This window comes from Elephantulus edwardii, unplaced genomic scaffold, assembly GCF_000299155.1.
Source record: "Elephantulus edwardii isolate Elephantulus edwardi_28Jun2011 unplaced genomic scaffold, EleEdw1.0 scaffold00284, whole genome shotgun sequence".
NCBI lineage: Eukaryota > Metazoa > Chordata > Mammalia > Macroscelidea > Macroscelididae > Elephantulus > Elephantulus edwardii.
The window spans coordinates 2,313,629-2,334,802 of record NW_006400034.1 but is presented as its reverse complement, the minus strand read 5'-3'; the positions used below and the strand labels follow the sequence as shown (position 1 = coordinate 2,334,802).

Sequence of the window (21,174 nt, the reverse complement as noted above, 5' to 3'; positions counted from 1 at the left end):
CAATAAACAAGTGCTGGTGAGTATGTGGAGAAACGAGAAACCTCATACACTGCTGGTGCGGAAATGAGAATTTTACAATATTCTGAAAGTCTTCAAATGATTAAACATAGGTTAACAAATGATCCAGTCATTTCATTCTTACATATATAGTTAAGAGATATGAAAGCATTCATAATAACCAAAGGTAGAAACCACGCTCATCAAAGGACAAGTAATCAAAATGAAGCACGAGATAAACTCGCATTATAATCAGTATTAAACAAAAAGGAGTGAAAGAGCATGAAATAAAAGTGTGAAGCACAATGCATGTGAATTCTGAGGAAAAAAAAACATCAAAGTACTGACATATGCTATACAACACAGCTGAAAGCAGACACGTGGCCGTACGAAGGGCTCTGGCGGCCTGGTCTTGGAGGAGGTTGAACGGCTAACCACAAAGGCTAGTTTAACAGATCTAATCCACTCAGATCAAGATGAACAATTTCTTCCAGTTATGGCCTCAGAGACCTAATGGAAGGTCAGCTATCAGTCAGTGCCAATTTGAAAACAATGAGTTTCGAAGTTTGGCTCATCAAAGTTCAGAATATGGAAATCTCTAGAGCAGAAAGCAGAATTAGGGTGGCTTAGGATTGAGGATTATAAGCAAACAAACAAATAAAAAGAATATTCTTGAGGTGACAAAAGGAATTATAATCAAGCTAGCAAAACCAGTGGTCAGTGCCTAACAGAAAGACTCCCAAAGACATGGATTAACATTTTGTAGGACAAGGCAGTATTTCATTTTGTATACAGGGTCACCGCGAGTTAGAACTGACTCTACCAACAATAACCAAAAGGGGCTGAAAGCTATCTTGTGACATTCCTCTTGTCATCACTTGTAAAACTTATCTATATTTTATACTTCTCCTTCACACTTAATTAACTGTATAATCTTTAATAAATTATGGCAGTAGCAATCTGCACACCTATAGTACAGCACTTTTAGCTACTTGACAAATATGCTATTTTAGAAAGTACCTGTATGGTGTTTGGCATGTCGCAGAAGCTGCTTCTGGAGCCTGAAGAGTCGTCCACAAGAAGGATGGGGACATACATATTTCTTCTTCAGCAAATGCTGATATTTAATGTGGTGCTGATACAATAAAATTGAGAAGGGTTAAAAATTAAAGCTTCCTGAAGCTCTTTCTTTGCTAAGCCAGAAGTGCCCAAGAGAAAGAAGCTTGTCTATGTTTGGGAAGGCAGTGCACATGTTGACGAAGAACACAGGCATTCGTCAATTGTACGGAAGCAGCTTCCACCCAGAAGCTCCGGTGACGCAGATCACAGGGAGGCAGCACCTCTCAAGTGATGCAAATCCACCGGTCACCCCGTAGGAGAAAGACCAACAGTCTCCTCTTGTGACTTAGAGCCTCTGAAACCTGCTCGCAGCTCAGCAAGCAGTCAGTTCCAAGTTAAAGATGAGGAGTTAAGTTTGAGAGATTTCAAGCGCCATCTGTCATTCGCTAGCAATGTAATCTCTGACAAGAACTTAGGCATTTTTACATTTTAGTTCTCATTTGTAAAATGGGGATAATGACAATTGTCTCCTAGTGCAACTCTGGGGATAGAGATATAATGCTGTAAGTACTTAGCTAGCCTAAAAGAAAACAGAATCAGAAACCAAAAAGAATAAGACTTTAGCCTCATGTTGTATTTGCAGCTGAATTAAAATTTAAAATTCAAGCAAGCATTTCTCAAGCTTTTAGGCCTTACTATTTTACCTACATAGTTATTGTCAGACCTAAATATGTTGTACCTTTACTTCTTCACTAACTATACTTAAAACAAATTGTTCTATGTATTATAAACGCCCTGTATTCCAGCTGTTGTATGGAGAGTTCCGTTAGGATGAAACTAACCTGATGACACCCAACAACAACCAATAATCCCCCCCCCCCCAAATTCACCAATCTGAGTTGCCAACTTTACTTTTGCCCTAATCTATTAATAATGTTTGTGACTCAGTCTTGGTGATCTCTTTCAGTAGGTCAATCTCTCCTACTTCACGGGGAAAAACTGAAACAGGCCAAGAAAAATTAACCATTCAGTTATGTCTTAAGTTTCCTAGTCATTTTTTTGCATGATTTGAGTAATTTCACCTTTATAGAAAACTTTTTCTCTACATTATGGGTTCTTCTAAACCTCCTAGGCCTAGGTTAAAAAAAAATATCAACACATTGTTAATATGAGTATGGAAACTAATAGTGAACTACACCTTCAAGGTGGCCTGACACAGCCACTGCCCTCACTGACCTGCAGATAGCGAGGGTGAGCAAGAACTGTCCCACATCCTTCCATCTCACAGCGGACATACTGGATTGGAGGCTTTTTCCTGTATCAAAATGAAGGAGAAAACTTAGCAATGAAAAATGAGGAGTTGGCACAGTGGTTTTTAATTCCAGTTATATCATATTATCTTATGTACTGTCAAGTCAGAACCAATTCACAGCTAATCCTCCAGTGGGTTTTCAGAGGCTGTAAATTGCCCAAGAGATGCAATGTGCTCATCTTTCTCCCACAGAGCAGCTGGTGGATTCAAACCGTCTGCCTCTGGATTGGCAGTGCTTGACTCCTTACCCACTACACTGCCAGAGTTCCCTAACTGAAGTAAGCTATTTACACTATTTAGAATGAAACACTTTTAAACTAGTATATGGTCTGCAGAGACTTTGTTAGTATTAACAGAAAATGACCAATGTCTGAAAGAGCTAAAAATACATATATGATGCAACTCAACTATAAACCAAAACCTCAAACCTCCTGCCATCACACAGATTCTCGACTCCCTATGTCCCTATGAGACATAGAAAAACTGTCCCCCCTACCCCCACCAGGTTTCCAAGACCAAACCTCTTTACAGAGGTAGGTTTGCAGCTCTCTCCCGCACAGCATTGCTGGTGGGTTCACACAGCTGCCTCTCCAGTTAGCAGCCAAGTACTTAGCTACAGGCTCCAAGAAGACATTAAAAGAAAAGTTGCTTGGCCAAACTTTTAAATAGCCATTTCATGCTGAATTATTAAGAGGCCTTGATTAACTGCTTAGTGCGACAAATAAGCTACAAAACAATTCAAGTTACTCACCTCCTTTTGGGTAACCGAGGGCTTTTGTCATCTTTTCGCCTTCTTCCTCTCCTATAATTAAAGAACAGAGTAACTGCCACATATTCCACACTGGTGTTTATAGAGTGAAGGACCAATGAAGACATACAGTTAAGATCAAAGAGCAGGTGGCATACGGAAAGGATAACCCAGAATACCTAAAAAACCAAAGAAACACCTGGCAAAGCAAGCAAGTATCTCATGTTTAGGTAATTTTGGTTTTAGTTTGGTTTACATCACAAGTTAAATACATGTGCTTTATAAACTAGACAATACCATGGAAAATTTGGATAAAACTGCAAGGTTATATTATTTGTAGAATTACTGCACTAGAAGGACATTGCCCTACATGTGGGCCAATTAGAATACAGGAAAAAAGAATCTTTTGTCTAAAATCTCAAGAATATACTCTGCAAGAGAACCAGACACAAGTAGATTGGAGGCTTGAGAAAAAATAAAAAAAGTCTAAACATTTAAATTTTCTCTCTGCATTAGTAAACAGTTGTTAAGGAGAATGTTTTTATGGACTATCACATCTTCTGCTTAATTTATCCTTCCTTTGAGGGTCTACATCTGCTATACTTGTTGCTATCCTTGCATCCCTACAGCTACTGTCTGCCCTCATCATTTCAAGGCATCATAGTTAATTGTTCCATCACTAATAGAAAAAGCCAGTCCTTTGACCCCACTCAGTTGTTCCACGGGAGAAAGACAGTGCCACATGCATTCCCATCAGGATTCCAGCGCTGGAAGCCCTGTTGGCAGTTCTACTTGGTCCTATTCAAGACCATTAACGAGATGGAACTGACCTAACAGTACTCGACAAGAGATGTTTTGAATTAAAAAGCACACTCTTCAAGGTCTTAAGAGGTTCAGCTGCCCGAGGACAAATTTTGGAAATATTTTTGAAGAAAATATTTTCAAGCATATTCTCCTAGTCCAACCTTCTTTTCTGCTTAAAGATCTATTCGTTTTCTATGATTTATCATTAAGCAATAATTACTCACTTCCTAGGTGGCTCCTCATCGTCCCTAATTTCATTCTCTTCTTCCTTCACCTCCACTTCGACTTCCACTTTAATTTCCTTCTTCTCTTTCTCTTCTTTCACTTTCCCTGATCTTCTCCGTGGCTTTGGAGTTTCCCTGAAAACACAGAAATATCAACTTTAATATGAAAAAGAAGTGCATGTCAAAGAAAACTAAGTAACAAGGTAAAGCTTAGGGACCTCTGACTTGGGGATAAATAATTTTCAGCTTATGAAGTGTGAACTCTCTGACTGTTATTCCTGATATGCACTGCTAACAGTATATAACACCTTGGTATATGACTCCAGGCTAAAGATATTACAGAATTAAACTTGACCATCTATTAAGAGAAAGGAGACAAGTTAAAAATGTCTATGTATTCAGGAAATTCAAGATGCCCAGTTAAAACATATAGACAATAAGTAAGAAGAGAATATGAAATCATATGGATATAACTACATATCATCTCAAGTCAAGTCACTAGTTGGCAACAAAATGATGCAACAAATCCTACTTATTAACCTTTCACACGTAAGATGTGAACAAAATCTGAGACATGCCTTTCTAAGTGTGGTTTGTAAGTTTCATCTCGTGGGTCATCTTTGAATGGTATTTCCTCTTCGCTGACTAACATCTCCTCTTCTTCCTCTTCCTCTTCACTACTAAAAGAAGCAAAGACGAGATGGGGAATTTTAGTTGTTAACAATTCTATCTGACGGGATTTTATCTGGTACCGTACTTGTAAAAAGTTGCCAAAAACACAGTTATTTGGGATTTTTAACCCTCCTGATTTAGCTAAACTGCAATCTACCTGCTTTAATCTAAGTAGCAATTGGAACTACTCCTAGATATACTGCCATTTCACTGAGGGTCGGGATAATGGTTACTGAATGGTATGAAGTTAAAAAATCTCTGACTTCATACTGTAACATTTTGCTGTATCAAAAAGGTCTATCAACAAATGAAAATTACATGATCACTGAAGACACTGATGAAATGTCAAAAAAATGCTTAAAACAGCCACATTTCACATTCCCAGCAAGAAAAAGTAAGAACATAAGAGGTAAGTAAAACATTTTTAACTAAGTTAACTACAAGATTACATTATGAATGCTCTAATCAAGGACAGTGCTGAATCTAAATTGAACACTCAAACAGAATTCTCTAAAAGCAAGCTCTGTTACAGCTCAAGATTTTTTATATAGAACTTAAACATCTGCATCATGTAATGTGATTGTGCTGTGTAATAAAGAACTAGAAAGTTTCCTACCTAATGCCACCAGGTGACTGATGCTCTTCTCCAACATCTGCTACAAAACAAAGCAAAAATTAAAACATTTAAAGTATCTATATAAACATTTTTTTCCTTTGTAATCACTGCCTGCAATAATGACAAATACAAGGCTATCTGCAAACTGTCAGGAGAAAAGGCGAAAATGCCATTTTTAAACAACTATGCTCAGTATCAGAAGGTAAACATTCAACACTCCATTTAAAAGCGGTATACTAATTATCTGTGCTCAGTTAGCACTGTACCGTAATCAAGCTGATCAGTATTGGGTTCTGACTTGCAGATGAGCTGCAATGAACCGGTCTTGGATCTAGAGCTCCGAGTGTTCTCTGTATCACGATGGCGGGAGACAGACGTCCTGCTACTACTGCGCCAGCCCCGGTGAGGCCTCGTGGCAGCAATGGACACTTCCTGAGGGAGGGCAGAAGCCTCGTCTTCTTCTCTCTCTTCCTTGGGATCTAGATAAAAACAAATAGCATTCATTTTGAGTTTATAGTTAACCAATAACCATCTGTAAATATCTACAAAGGAACTCTGATGGCCTGGTGGTAAGAACTGTGCTAATCCCAAAACAGATCAAGTCTACCAGCTGCTCCATGGGGCAAAGATGGGCAATCTCCTCCAGTGTGATTTAATGACTCTGAAAACCCACTGGAGCGTCAGCTCTGAGTCTGAACATAATAAGAGTTCTTAAACAAAAACACCTAAATTAAATATGCAAGAAAGATGATATTCATATTACAAAGTAATGGCTGTTGCTGTTATTATGTGCCATCTGCTCTGTCCTGTGCCGATCCCACTGTCTCTGACACACCCAACGTGATTACTCCAGTCACTGAATCAATCCACCTCATAAAGGGTCTTCCCCTCCTGCGCTGTCCCTCCACCCTACGAAGCACGATGTCCCTCTCCAAGGACTGGTCTCTCCTTACAACATGTTCAAAGTTTGTTAGACGGAGCCTCAGAATCCTTGCCTCCAGGGAGCCGCCCGGTTTAAACCTCTCCAAGATGAATCTGTTTGTTTTCTTGGCAGTCCAGAGTACATTCATTACTCTTTTCTAGCACCACAGCTCAAAGACATCAATTCTTCTATCCTCCTTAGTCATTGTCCAACTCTCTGATGCATAACAAGTGACAGCAAAGACCATGGCATGTATCAGGCGCACCTTAGTCTCCTAAGAGACACCATTGCTCTACAGTACTTTGGAGAGGTCTCTAATAGCAGACTTTCCAAAGGTAATACGTCTTTTAATTTCCTGGCTACTGGTGCAGAGCAAGGAATCACTGCATGGTTCAAAACTGGGAAGGGTGTACACCAGGGATGTGTCCTGTCTCCATACCTTTTCAACCTGTACGCAGAACAGATTATCCGAGAGGCTGGGCTCTATGAGGAGAAATGTGGGGTCAGGATTGGTGGAAGATTCATCAACAATCTGTGTTATGCAGATGACACAACCCTGCTTGCTGAAACTGAGGAGGACCTGAAGCGCTTGCTGCAGAGGGTCAAGGACTGCAGCCTCCAAAATGGACTGAGGCTCAATGTCAAAAAAGACAAAGATTCTCACCACTGGACCAACTGGCAGCATCAGGAAGGATGGTGAAGAGATTGAGATTGTTCACAGCTTTAGTTTGCTTGGCTCCACAGTCAACAAAGGAATTGGGGGAGGGGGGGGGTGTCAATCTGAAACCTGGGAACTCAGTCCAATATCCCCATAACAGGCAGTTCTAAGGTGAGTAACAATACTAGTGGTGAAATGTGGTGTTGTGGTTCCAATTTAATCAATCACTAACAAGCAACAATCTGCTCAAAAACAGTGCTCAGAAGGCAGGAAGGGTTAGGACCAATGAACATAAATCAAGGAAGAAGTGTGAAGAGTTCTCAATGCCACACAGTATCTATAAATTATTTAACAGAAAAATAATTTGATATAAAATACATTGAAACTCCCAAAAAAGAAAAATGAATGAAGTAAGGTGAAGTCGGCTATCTTCTCCTAACAGTAACCGTAACAGTAACCAGGCTTTCCTGCCCACTTGACAATGGAAGGTTTAATACTAATCTCAGAACGGAAAAAGTTCTTTCTGAAAATAGCACAAAACTTAAAAAAGAGGTCTTAAGACAGACACACATGACTACTTAAAAATAATTTCTGCATGCAAGGCAAATCTAATAGCCCAACAAACAAAAATGGCAGCTTAGTAGAAGAAAAATGCAACACTCGAACATAGAAACACAAAACAAAAACAACCAAAAACTTCAAACTCTAATAAAAAATTGAAATGTAGATGAAGCCACTTATAGGACAGTGATCCAAATATTTTATAAGATACTGTAGTGACAAAGTTGTAGGACAACAGGAACTTTAAGAGAGTTGTTACTGTTTGCACATCATTACCTCTATGGAGAACAATTTGGCAGTATTTATCGAAATTACAAATTCACATACAGTCTCTCCTTAAGTACTAGAAATTTATCCTATAAAAGGCACATATAAAATGACTCACATACAAAATCAGCACAGCACTGTATATTTTTTTGTGACATGAGTAAAAATTTACAAATTGGTTTTTTAAATATCACTTTATCACATTAATCAATATTAGAACAATATCCCAAATACCTGCTGTTTTTAAGTGCCACTCAGTCGACTAGGACTCACAGTGAACAATGGATCTGAACCCTGATTTGTCCTGTGCTATCTTCGTCATCTCATATACTCGAGCCCACCATTAACAGCCCTTTTCTTGAAGGTCTGACTCTACTTCACTGACCCCTCCACCTTTCCAAGCATGAAGTCTTTTCCAAGAATTGGTCCCTCCTAACATGCCTAAAATAAGTGAGGTGAAGCATACCCATCTGTGCCTCCAAGAAGTACCCTGGCCGCACCTTTGCCAAGACATACTGGTTTGTTCTTTTAGCAGTCCATGAGATACTGCACACTGTCTTCCAACATCACAATCAAAAGTACTAATTTTTCTTCTGATGTCTTTAGTCACTGTCAACTTTAGAGATGCATAGCAAGTAACTGAAAATATCACGGTTTGGATCAGATGCATCTTACTCTTTAAACTGACATTATTGCTCTTCAGCACTTGAGAAGTCCCTGACAGCAGACTTTTCCCTATGTCTTTTGATTTCCTGGCTGCCAGTGCCAAGAGTGTCAATTGTGGAACCAAGTTAAGAGGACGTCACTGACGATTTTTATTTTCAATTGATCATGCCTGAATGTCTACTTATTCTATCTTGCCATTCCCTCCACCTTTAAGTAAATGTTTACTATCTTAAGGGATCTCTGGTGGCCTAGTGGCAAGAAGCCACACACTGCAATCTCGAAGGCACGTGGTTTGAAGCCACCAGCTGCTCCATGGCAGAAACATGGACAATCTCCTCCGGTGCCTCTGAAAACTTGACAAAGGGTCAGCTATGGGTTGATTAACTTGACAGTACACAACAAAACCACCACCATTACTATCAATTTTACTCTACTCTTCCTGGTAACCAAGTAACAAGGAATCTACTTGCGTGCAAAACTTTAACTTTTTATAAGAGTGGTCTTTGTTTTTTGCAGCACTGGTTCTAGCAGTGTAAAACTAGAAACCTAAATACTAGGAAGGGACAGACTAGTTCCTTATATGAATAAAATTTATATATATATAGACACAGATATAGATATATAAAATATATATAAATGCTCTCCAAGTTTGTTCAGATCAGTGGGTTTCTTAAACAGAGTGCCTGGTGGATTTGAATGACTGACTTCAGGACAGCATCTGACATGTTATATACCACACCACTATGGGGAGATACACACACACACACCCCCCCTACACACACCCCTTAATTACTGGTAGTAAGATGTGACTTCTACATTCAGATGTGCTCATCTAGCTTTGTGATCTTTAAATAGTCTTCTTCAGCATTCCTGTTACTTCAGAGATACTAATCAAAAGAGCAAACTTAAATTGTTGTTATGTGCCGTTGGGTCGCTTGCGACTCATAGCGACCCTATGTGCAACAGCCCTAAACCCTGCTCTATCCTGTGCCAATCACACTGCCTCTGACACACCCATCCCGATTACCCCAGTCACTGAATCAATCCACCTCATAGAGGGCCTTCCCCTCCTGTGCTGTCCCTCCACCTTACCAAGCATGATGTCCCCGCTCCAAGGACCTGTCCCTCCTCACAACATGTCCAAAGTATGTTAGACGGAGCCTCAGAATCCTTGCCTCCAAGGAGTAGCCTGGTTTAACCCTCTCCAAGATGAATCTGTTTGTTTTGGCAGTCTATGGTACATTCAATACTCTTCTCCAGCACCACAGCTCCAAGGCATCAATTCTCCTATCCTCCCTAGTCATTGTCCAACTCTATGATGCATAACAAGTAATTGAAAAGACCATGGCCTGTATCAGACGCACCTTAGTCTCCAGAGACACACCATTGCTCTTGAACACTTTAGAGAGGTCCCTAACAGCAGACTTTCCCATCGCAATACGTTTTTTGATTTCCTGGCTGCTAGTGCCAAGAGTGCTGACTGTGGAACTGAGCAAACTGAAGTTGTGAACAATCTCAATCTCTTCGCCATCCATCCTGATGCTGCCAACTGGTCCAGTGGTGAGAATCTTTGTCTTCCTGACATTGAGCCTCAGTCCATACTGAAGGCTACAGTCCTTGACCCTTCGCAGCAAGTGCGTGAGGTCCTCCTCAGTTTCAGCAAGCAGGGTTGTCTCATCTGCATAATGCAGATTGTTAATAGATCTTCCACCAATTCTGACTCCACTTCTCCTCATAGAGCCCAGCCTCTCGGATAATCTGCTCTCTGCATACAGGTTGAAAAGGTATGGAGATAGGATGCATCCCTGGCGCACACCCTTCCCAATTTTGAACCATGCAGTGTTACCTGCTCTGTTCTGACGACTGCCTCTTGGTCCAAGTATAGGTTTCACATTATCACGATTAAATGTTTTCACATTATCACGATTAAATGTTCTGGGATTCCCATTCTTCTCAGAGTCAGCCACAGCTTGTTATGATCCACGCAGTCAAACGCCTTTGCATAATCAATGAAACAGATATATACATTCCTCTGGTATTCCCTGCTTTCAGCTAAGATCCATCTAACATCAGCTACAATATCCCTAGTACCATGACCCCTTCTAAACCCAGCCTGGACTTCTGGCAGTTCTCTGCTGATGTGCTGTTCCAGTCATTTTTGGATAATCTTCAGTAGAATCTTGCTTGCATGTGAAATCAACGATATTGTTCTATAGTTTCCACACTCTGTTGGGTCACCCTTCTTTGGAATGGGAACAAATATAGAACAAATAACAAAAAGCTTAAACTACATGGTCCTTCAAAGAAAGAAGTGAGCGTGTCTCACAGCTGTTGTGTGCCCTGGAGAGGATTCCAACTCATGGACTGTTCCTAGGAGACAATCATGGAAGCAGACCACTAGGCCTTATTTCCTGCATGCAGAAAGACTGCTGGGTTTGGACCACCAACTTTCAGGTTGGTAGCAAAGCACTCTACAACCCATCGCAGGATGGTACAGGACCAGGCAACATTTCATTCTCTTATGTATGAAGCTGCAGAGGCATGGACTGACTGGATGCCAGTTAACCACAATGAAAACAGTGCTTGTTGAGGGATGCATTAAACCATTAAATGTCAGTTACCCCCAGAAAAGGACTAAGGAGCTTTGTTAGAACAAAAATTACCAACCACCAAAAAATCCTTCAAACTCATTGCTGGTAATAGCTGATTCACAGCTCACCCTCTATCTGGTTCTACAGCTAGAGATTACACAGGAAAAGACTGCTCCTCCTTCTCCCCCCAGTAGTGGCCAGTTGATTTAAAGCACCAGAGCAGTGTTCCCCTTTGGATTAGCAGTGCAATTTTCTACGGACTAGGCCATGGGAGTGCCCCAAACAGAAATGCAGGAAAAACTGCTAGTAAGACTGGCAAGAAATTAGAGCCCCTGAACACATTTGCTGGCTATCAATCAAATGGTGCAGTTCACGTGGAAGAGAGTCTGGTAGTTCCTCAAAAAGTTGAACACAGATTTACCATGTGACACAGCGATTCAACTCCTAGGTACACAAGCTAAAGAACTGAAAATAGGTACCTAAACATATACATCAATGTTATTTACAGCACATACTGTTTTAGATTATTAATATGAATATTTATGAATTTATAGATAAATTCATATAACAGAAAGCAAGATTAGTGGATGCCCCTGTAGAGAATTAGGGAGAGAGTGATTAACAGGTATAGATTCTCCTCTGTGATGTCCCGGAATTAGATACAAATTATTATGGCTGTAGAACACTGTAACAATGTACAAAAGGCCAATGAACACATGCTTTAAAAAGGTTAATTTGTTTTCTTCCCCAAATTTTACCTGAAACCAAAGCAATAGAGGAATAGAAACAAAGCAATTTAGGAATAGAAATCAGAAACAGAAGGCAAACTCATACATTCATATTGTTGTTATTAGGTGCCACTGAGTACAACTCACAGAAACCCTATGAACAAGAGATCTGAATTCTGTTCTGTCTCATGCCATCCTCACAGCCTCCAACATACTCAAGCCCTTGCTACATTCACTATGTCAATCCATCTAGGTGAAGGTCTTCCTCTCTTTTGCTGACCCTCCACCTTTCCAAGCATGATGGCCTTCTCCAAGGAATAACCTATCCTGGTAACATGCCCAAAGTATGTGAGATAACGCTTCACCATCTTTGCCTCCAAGGAGCACTCTGGCTGAACCTTCTCTGATTTTTTGACAGTCCATGAATCTTCAGCACTCTTTCCCCAACACCACACTTCAAAAGCATCAATTAAACAAAGAACTAAAAAGGGTCTTCTATGTGGTACTCAAAATGAACACAATCTATTCTTGAAAGGGAATGGAGGAACAACTGCACACAAATTTTTACTGAAAGTCAGATTTAGGAAGGGTATTTATTTACCACCCAGGAATACCTATATTTTAAAGAATAAAAGTTATTAAATATGTCACAGATGATTCAATACACATTAATTACATTATAATGGGTAAACTTATGAAGTCGTTTACTCATATATATGAGATAGACATTCACTTGATTGATGAAACACCTATAATTTAAAAATTGTTTACAATCAAGGGTTTCTATGCCTATGTCAACAATCCACACATAACCACAAAGGAGAAAGAAACTAGAACAGAGAAGACTGAGGAAGTTTGAAAGTCTGAACTAGAAAAATGGTTTCAAGGATCTGGAGCATCCCAACAAGGAACAAGTCTAAGTAGATGATTCCTGTGGTACTAAGGGCAACATGATTTCTGCTCCCCAGACACGAGGAGGTAGGAAGGAAAAGGCGACATCTAATGCCTCCTTGTATTGTACTCAATTCTGAGGCCTTAAGCATTAGGATAAAAGCTAAAAATCTGCTTCTGAAACCTGACTGACCATTCTGTTTGTATTCTATAATTAGTTTCACTTTGCTTTCCATAATTAGTAAAGTCTAATGACAGTGAGACTGCCAAGATGGGCACAAGCATGTCAGAGATGAGGATGGCACAGGATAGGCGAGCGTTCATGAGGTCACTATGAATCGACTTGACAGCACCTATCATCATCATCAACATTCATAACATTAGCGAATCAATTTCAGCTGTGTTTTTCAAAAGCCAGATGAGTTATTAACTTTTTGCTTTTGTTAACTTGTATTCAGACCGTGTGCATCAGGGATGTGTCCTATCTCCATACCTTTTCAACCTGTATGCAGAGCAGATTATCCGAGAGGCTGGGCTCTATGAGGAGAAGTGGAGTCAGAATTGGTGGAAGATCTATCAACAGTCTGTGTTATGCAGATGACACAACCTTGCTCGCTGAAACTGAGGAGGACCTCATGCACTTACTGCAGAGGGTCAAGGACTGCAGCCTTCAGTATGTACTGAGGCTCAATGTCAAGAAGACAAAGATTCTTACCACTGGACCAATTGGCAGCATCAGGATGGATGGCGAGGAGATTGAGATTGTTCACAGCTTCAGTTTGCTCGGCTCCACAGTCAACACTCTTGGCACCAGCAGCCAGGAAACCAAAAAACGTATTGTGGTGGGAAAGTCTGCTGTTAGGGACCTCTCTAAAGTACTTAAGAGCAACGGTGTCTCTTTGGGGACAGGCCATGGTCTTTGCAATCACTTGTTATGCATCAGAGAGCTGGATAATGACTAGGGAGGACAGAAGGAGAATTGATGCCTTTGAACTGTGGTGCTGGAGAAGAGTATTGAATGTACCATGGACTGCCAAGAAAACAAACAGATTCAACCTAGAGAGGGTTAAACCAGGCTGCTCCTTGGAGGCAAAGATTCTGGGGCTTCGTCTGACATACTTTGGACATGTTGCAAGGAGAGACAGGTCTTTGGAGAGGGACATCATGCTGGGTCAAGTAGAGGGACAGCGCAGGAGAGGAAGACCCTCTATGAGGTGGATTGATTCAGTGACTGAGGTAATCGGGATGGGTGTGTCAGAGGCAATGCGATTGGCACAGGATAGAGCAGGGTTTAGGGCTGTTGCACATAGGATCGCTATGAGTCGCAAACGACTCGACGGCACATAACAACAACAATTGTCAAAGGCCTTTCAGCTAAAAATGAGGGCAAACATGAGAAGAAACTTTAGAAGTAAATGACCTTTATCATTTCTTTTCCTTCAAGAGCTCTTTTCTATTCAAAATCTACAAAATTTCAACTAGGAAAACCAGTCAGCTCTAAATCATTAATGAAAGAACTGTGAAGACGAATACCAAATGACTTCACATGCAAAAGTTAGATTTTCTCACCTGAGTGGGGGGGGGATCTAATAATAGCTTAAGAATATTGGAAGTGTCTTTTATGTCTATAAAAGAAAGCAGAAACAGCCTATGTCATGCTAGTGGAGGCTGCAAATCAGTAAGAATCAAAGATATAATCTGGCTATAATAAATTAAAGAGTCTAAAAAAGGAAACAAAAGTTAAAGCAAGAGACTGTTAAAAACTGTGAGGCCGCAATGGGGAAGAGGAGAAAGTTCATAATTTTAGTAATAATTCTGGACATTAGACTGATTATAAATTAGGTAAGACAAAAAGTCAAAGCTGTAATTTAGTTTAGGCCGGTAGAACTATTTTATCAGAAAGAACCAATGAGAGACCATAAACTGCATTCTGGGTTTCAAAATAAGGAAATGAAAATTAGCATATAACGTAACACTGTTGATTGTAATTAAGTTATGTACACTATCTCCTTACGCCATTACCATGAATTTAATACTATTCTACAGCAGAGAATGGAATAAAAACACTTCAACCCATCAGATTTCTGTTAACAATCCTAAAAGACCCATAATAGCAGACAATCCTTCTGCAAGAAAATGTACAATTTTTATGCTTTAAACGTCTTCTGTTTGGAATGCTCAGAACACATGGATATCCAGCTGCAGACCCGTCTCATTACCATTATTCAGGTCTCAGCTCAAATGTCACCTCCTCAGAGAAGCCAACCCTTGCCATCTTATCTAAACTCAACCAACCCTAGCCCCTGCTTAAGCATTGTGTTACAGTTGTAATATATCCACTGCACTTATTTGGTTACCAGCACAAGCCACCAGTGCTTGGAATGGTGTGAGAGACACAATAGATGTTCAAGAAGTACTTACTAAATGAAATCTTTAAAACATCGTTTTGGAAAAGCAGCTTTCCGTATTTTATACATATACCTGCCAGAGTCAACAGGGAACTCTGGGTGCACAGTCAGGACCTTGCTGCTCTGGGAACCCAAACGCTGTGCTCCTGGTGGTTCAAGTTCACCACAGGCTCCTCAGGAGAAAGAGGCAATCTTCTCCGTGCGATCTACCTCTTTGAAAATCGAATGAAGAGTCAGTTCTGACTCCACAGAAATGAGTTTTTTTGGTTTTTAAAAAACTAGAATCAAATAAATGCAGCAGGAAAAGAACATTGTTTATTATTAATTCACTTCTAAAAATGACCATGGCACTTTGTAATTTGATAAAAGTAATGGAAAGCTAATTTGTGTGTTTAATATTGCCTATCTGTTTAATCATGTTAAAGATTCTTATTTTCTTTATTATTTTTTTTTCTTTTTCTTAGATTTTACTGTAAGTTTATAAAGAACTTGGATTTCCATTCATTCATTCATTGTTGCATATTTTTCTCCCTGCCCCCCCCCAATTAGCTTTTTTCTTTGGGGGGGGAAAAGTTCTTTCATTGTTATACAGTCCCCCTCATTGCCGGCTCCCCCCACCCCCACCCCCAATTTTACTATGCAGCTCTTATTCTGGACTCTTGTCATACTTATTTCCAACTGGTAGATTTGAACCATGTGCCTTTGGGTTGGCAGCCCAACTCCTCACCTTCTAGGCCACTAGAATTCCCTGAGTTTTTTATAGGCACCCTTTATAATTCTGAGGAAGTCCAGTTTCATTCCTGGTTTCCCAGATGTTTTTAATCATAAACAGATATTGGATTTTTTATTCAATGTATTCTGATTTTAAGATAATCACATGGCTTCTGGACTTCATACCATTAATGTAGAGTATTATGTGAATTTACTTTTAAGATGATAAAGCAATCAACACTAGAACTCAAAAGTATTAGCTACAACTATTTTTAGGTCTTTCTTATTTACTGTGCAACTTAAACACAAATACATAGAAACTGAAAATATCATGGACTGTTCAGAAGTATCTTAATTCTGAACTGCTATCTCCTTGCCCTTTAGGACTTTAAAAGAGGTTATTTATCCAATGAAATGTCTCTTTGGATTTCCTCACTGCTGTATACAATGAACTAAAGAACAAACAAATCTGCCTTGAAAGTGCAAAAAAGGGTGCTACCTGGAGGCCTAGATGGTATAATTTCAACTCACACACTTCAGGCCCGTTGTCAGGAGGCAGGAGCACTTGGAAAAAGAATCATGTTTGGAAAAGTAAATGTCAGCACAAGAGGGGAAGACTTTCAAGGAGATAAAGTGACAGAGATTCCAGCGGAGTGTGTAAGGATGGTAAAAAGGTCCCACTGCTGTTCCTAGGGTCACAGTGAGTCAAAAGTCGACTCAATGACATCTAACAACAAAGCAATCAAAATTTACTGGATTAAAACTCATTTGAATACATTGTATACTCCTTTTATGTTACTAGACTCTACTCTTAGTGTTCTTTTGAGACCTTTGAATGCCTAGTAACATAGGATAGTGGTACATGGGTTTATCTTAGAAAAGACTTTTCCAGTCACTGGGTTTTACCACACGGCTGGGTGGGAACCTCAAACAGGGCGCAGATTATGGATCGTCGGTTTTCCTATACCACTAAGTTTAAGCTAAGCAGGTTTAGCAACAAAGGTAGAATCTACTACAAGCAACGATGAAGCACAAAACAGTGTCCTCTGGGGCGAGATTCCTACACCAGTTGGATCAAAACCTACACAAGAGCATCACTCACCTCGGTGAAGACTCAGAGTGGCATGAGACAGAGCTGCCCCAAAGAGTCCAAACCAGGGGCCTTCGCCCAAGATTCCTGGAGGCAGAAAAGGTACTAAGAGTTCTGTGACATGGACTAAAGCCTGAAGAGTCTATGAATATGCTTTGGAAGCTATTTTGACAGAATTGTACCCTGTCACCAACCTAAACTATAACCTGTTAACATGCCTAATAAAGCTCATAACCATGAGTATGGTTCTGTGAAGTCTGTGTAGTCATTTTGATGTACTTCTAACCTTTACAACTGGTGCTGGCTTTAGCAGATCTAAGGGCAGGAGCGTGCAGACCTGTCTAGCCTTATGGAATTGGTTATGTAATGCAACATTAACGATATTACTCATGGGGACGGTTCCCCTTTGTGAATATAAGAGAGGTCAACTTAAGCCATGTTCCCTCATCCCATGACACCTCCATTCTTTTTACTGGACCTTTTCACATTACTAAAGAGGAAAGATGTCAGTATAAAAATGAAGGGGTGCCAGACTCAGCCAAGCTCCACTCTTTTTACAGGATCTCTTTAAAAAGATAAAGTACATCAGTTTAAAGAGTAAGGTGTGCCTGATCCAAGCCAGGGTATTTTTAATTGCTTCACATGCACAACAAAGTTTGGAAAATGGGTAAGGAAAACTAAAGAATTGATACCTTTGAATTGTGGTGTTGGCAGAGGATGCTGAATATACCAAGTACTGCCAAAAGAACAAACTGATGTGTCTTGGGGGAACTTGGAGGAAGTGCAACCAGGATGGTCTTTAGAAGCAAGAAGGATAAAACTTTATCTAACATATACTCTGAGCATGCTGTCAGGACTACTAGTCCTTGGAAAGAAGACATCACGCTGGAAAAAGTAAAGGGCCAGTGAAGAGAGAAAGGCCCCTGAGGAGATGGGGCTGACACAATGACTACAAGAATGGGCTTACGTGTGGCAGTGAGAATGGCACCGGATAGCGTAAGGTATCGTCTGTGGTTCATAAGGTCATTTTCAGTAGTCAACCTGACAGCACCCAACAATAATTTCACTGTCCTCCAATATGGCATCAAATCAAAAGTTTTAAAGCTTATTTTTTTTGTACTTCCAAAGTCTTTTTAATGAAGAAAAAAAAAATCTTCATTAAGAATACATATTCACACTTTTTTTGTTTGTTGTTTTTAAAGAAATAGTAGCAAGCTATAGAGTGAACTGAATCTACAAAACTCTTGTGTGCTGTCGAGTCACTTGCGACTCACAGTGACCCTATATACAACAGCCCTAAACTCTGCTCTGTCCTGTGCAGTCTCGGATACACCCATCCCGATTACCCCAGTCACTGAAATCAATCCATCTCATAGAGGGTCTTCCCCTCTTGCACTGTCCCTCTATCCTCTCAAGCATGATGTCTCTCTCCAAGGACTGGTCCCTCCTTACAATATGTCCAAAGTATGTTAGACGAAGTTTCAGAATCCTTGTCTCCAAGGAGCAGCCTGGTTTAACCCTCCCCAGTATGAATCTGTTTGTTTCCTTAGCAGTCCATAGTACATTCAATACTCTTCTCCAGCACCACAGCTCAAAGGCATCAATTCTCTTTCTATCCTCCCTAGTCACTGTCCAACTCTCTGATGCATAACAAGTGCCTGTATTAGATGCACCTTAGTCTCCAGAGACACCATTGCGCTTCAGTACCTTGGAGAGGTTCCTAACAGCAGACTTTTCCATTGCAATACCTCTTTTAATTCCCTGGCTGCTGGTGCCAAGAGTGCTGACTGTGGAGCCGAGCAAACTGAAGCTGTGAACAATCTCAATCTCTTCACCATCCATCCTGATGCTGCCAATTGGGCCAGTGGTAAGAATCTTTTGTCTTCTTGACATTGAGACTCAATCCATATTGAAGGCTGCAGTCCTTGACCCTCTGCAACAAGTGCATGAGGTCTTCCTCAGTTTCAGCACGCAGGTTGTGTCATCTGCATAACGCAGATTGTTGATAAATCTTTCACCAATCCTGACGCCACATTTCTCCTCACAAAGCCCAGCCTCCCGGAAAATCTGTTCTGCATACAGGTTGAAAAGCTATGGAGAAAGGACACATCTATGGCATATGCCCTTCCCAATTTTGAACTATGCATTGTTTCCTTGCTCTGGTCTGACGACTGTCTCCTGGTCCAAGTATAGGTTTTGCATTAGCACGATCACCCATTCTTCTCAGAGTCAGCCACAGTTATGATCCACACAGTCAAACACCTTTGCATAATCAATGAAACACAAATATACATTCCTCTGGTATTCCCTGCTTTCAGCTAAGATCCAAAAGAATCCAAGTGGTCAACTCTCAGTTATTGTGACAGAGTTGAAAACTGGCCTGTTAGGATCAGGTTAAGATCACACACAATACAGAACACTTGCCTGAAAGTGTACTTGCTCTACTTTTAAAAAAGGATCCTTGTCCATGAATTTAGCATCAAGGAACACAGCCAAAAACTACGGAAGCATATATACATAATGAATGAACAACTGGCCCAATACGATGGGGCAACTTTATAATCAACTGGCAAAGTCAATATAGTCTAAAAAGAAGTCTTCTTTTTTTTCTCTTAAAATTTTATTTGTATTGTGTGTGTGTGTGTGTTTGTGTACCATCAAATCAGATTTGACTGGTACAGGAGGAAATTGTTCCTCCTTCTCCAGCAAAGCATCTGGTGGATTTGAACCGCACACCTCTGGGATTGCAGTGTAGCTTCTTGCCACTAGGCTACCAGAGCTCGCCACCAAAAAGAACTCTTCTAAAAAAATGTTTAAAAAAGTAGGCATCAGCTACCCTCAATTACCCAGATGAGTGAAAGACCATAGTCAATACATATCTATGTGGCATGCTAAAAATCTTAAGATAAAGTACCTTATTTAATTATTCAAAAGGTTGAACTCTTAGAACATTTTTTAAAATCTTAGAATATTTTTATTTACACCTTCTTCAAACTGCATTTATAGTTTGAACCTCTATCAGCATTAAGATTTTGTCAACACATAAACTGGTACTCTGTGTATCATTCTTCCCTGAATTTCTTCATAAAAAGTTTGAAAATTCCAGTTAACAGCAAATCTCATTTTCTCTCATTAAGTTTTTAAGTAATGCCAAATCTACCATTCATTACAATAGCTCTAGGTCTGTAATTCTTTACCCAATAAAAGTCACATTTATATAGCATCTTCAATGAATTACCAGGCTGACAATGACTTGACTTTATAATCAGTGGACTATATAAAAGCAAGGTGAAGGTGACCAGGCCTTACCTTTATCCGTTGTTACTTTTTCTACACACCTGAAAGAAAGAAGAACCAAATATTAAATGAATTTTGCAAAATTTTCTTAACATGCAAATATATATACTACTTTCAGTTAGCAGCTGAATCTACAGAGGGGTCCAACAGAACTTTGTGAAAGATTCTGAATCTGCACTGCTTAATAATTTGGTAGTCACATTTGGCAACTAACCGTCTGAAATAGCTGCCGTAATTTAAGGGCTAAATTTGATTTTCATGAACATAAGTTTAAACAGCTACATTATCACATGTAACAAGGCACAGGTAGAACAGAATTTAAGACAATTGTTTAACTCTAGTATGGCAAAAAAGAAAAAAACAAAAACAAAAACAAAACACAACCCTAACAGTATTTTCTTAGTGTTGGTGTCAATTTAGAGTTAGAATTTTACTTATTTAACATCAAACACGTTTTGATTTTTGTCATTGCTCCACATTTTTCCTCCTTTCCCTCCTTACCTCCTCCCTGCAATGCACCCCTTGTTCCAGGTTGTTGTCACACTTATGATACCTTATCACATACTTTTTTCAGAGTTCTTCCCCTAGTCTGATCAAATGCAATGCTCATTATCGATCCACTCTTTTCTCATTCTCTCCCCAACTGCCCCAATCTGTCCTATTTTATAACAGCAGTGTTATACAGTATTTGTCCTTTTTGTGACTGAGATATTTCACTCAGCATAATGTCCCCCACCCATGTTATGTATAATGTTTTACAAGTCCCTTGGTTTGCAATGTTGCATAATAGTCCGCTGTATAATATGTTGTTGTTGTTATGTGCCATCGAGTCGCCTGCGACTCACAGCAACCCTATGTATAAAAGCTCTAAACTCTGCTCTGTCCTGTGCCAATCTCAATGCCTCCGACACACTCATCCCGATTGCCCCAGTCACCAAATCAATCCATCTCC

The 21,174-nt window shown here is 40.0% G+C and overlaps 1 protein-coding gene across 1 annotated transcript in view; it reads right to left on the bottom strand.

The window, feature by feature from the left end:
* The window catches only part of ZFP91 (ZFP91 zinc finger protein), a 31,935-nt gene that overhangs the window by 2,701 nt on the left and 8,060 nt on the right, over positions 1-21,174 (bottom strand). The window contains 8 exon segments of the mRNA XM_006903648.1: positions 1,018-1,132; positions 2,293-2,371; positions 3,120-3,170; positions 4,145-4,279; positions 4,723-4,824; positions 5,433-5,469; positions 5,699-5,911; positions 20,235-20,263. Coding sequence (XP_006903710.1) covers positions 1,018-1,132; positions 2,293-2,371; positions 3,120-3,170; positions 4,145-4,279; positions 4,723-4,824; positions 5,433-5,469; positions 5,699-5,911; positions 20,235-20,263 — 761 coding nt within the window.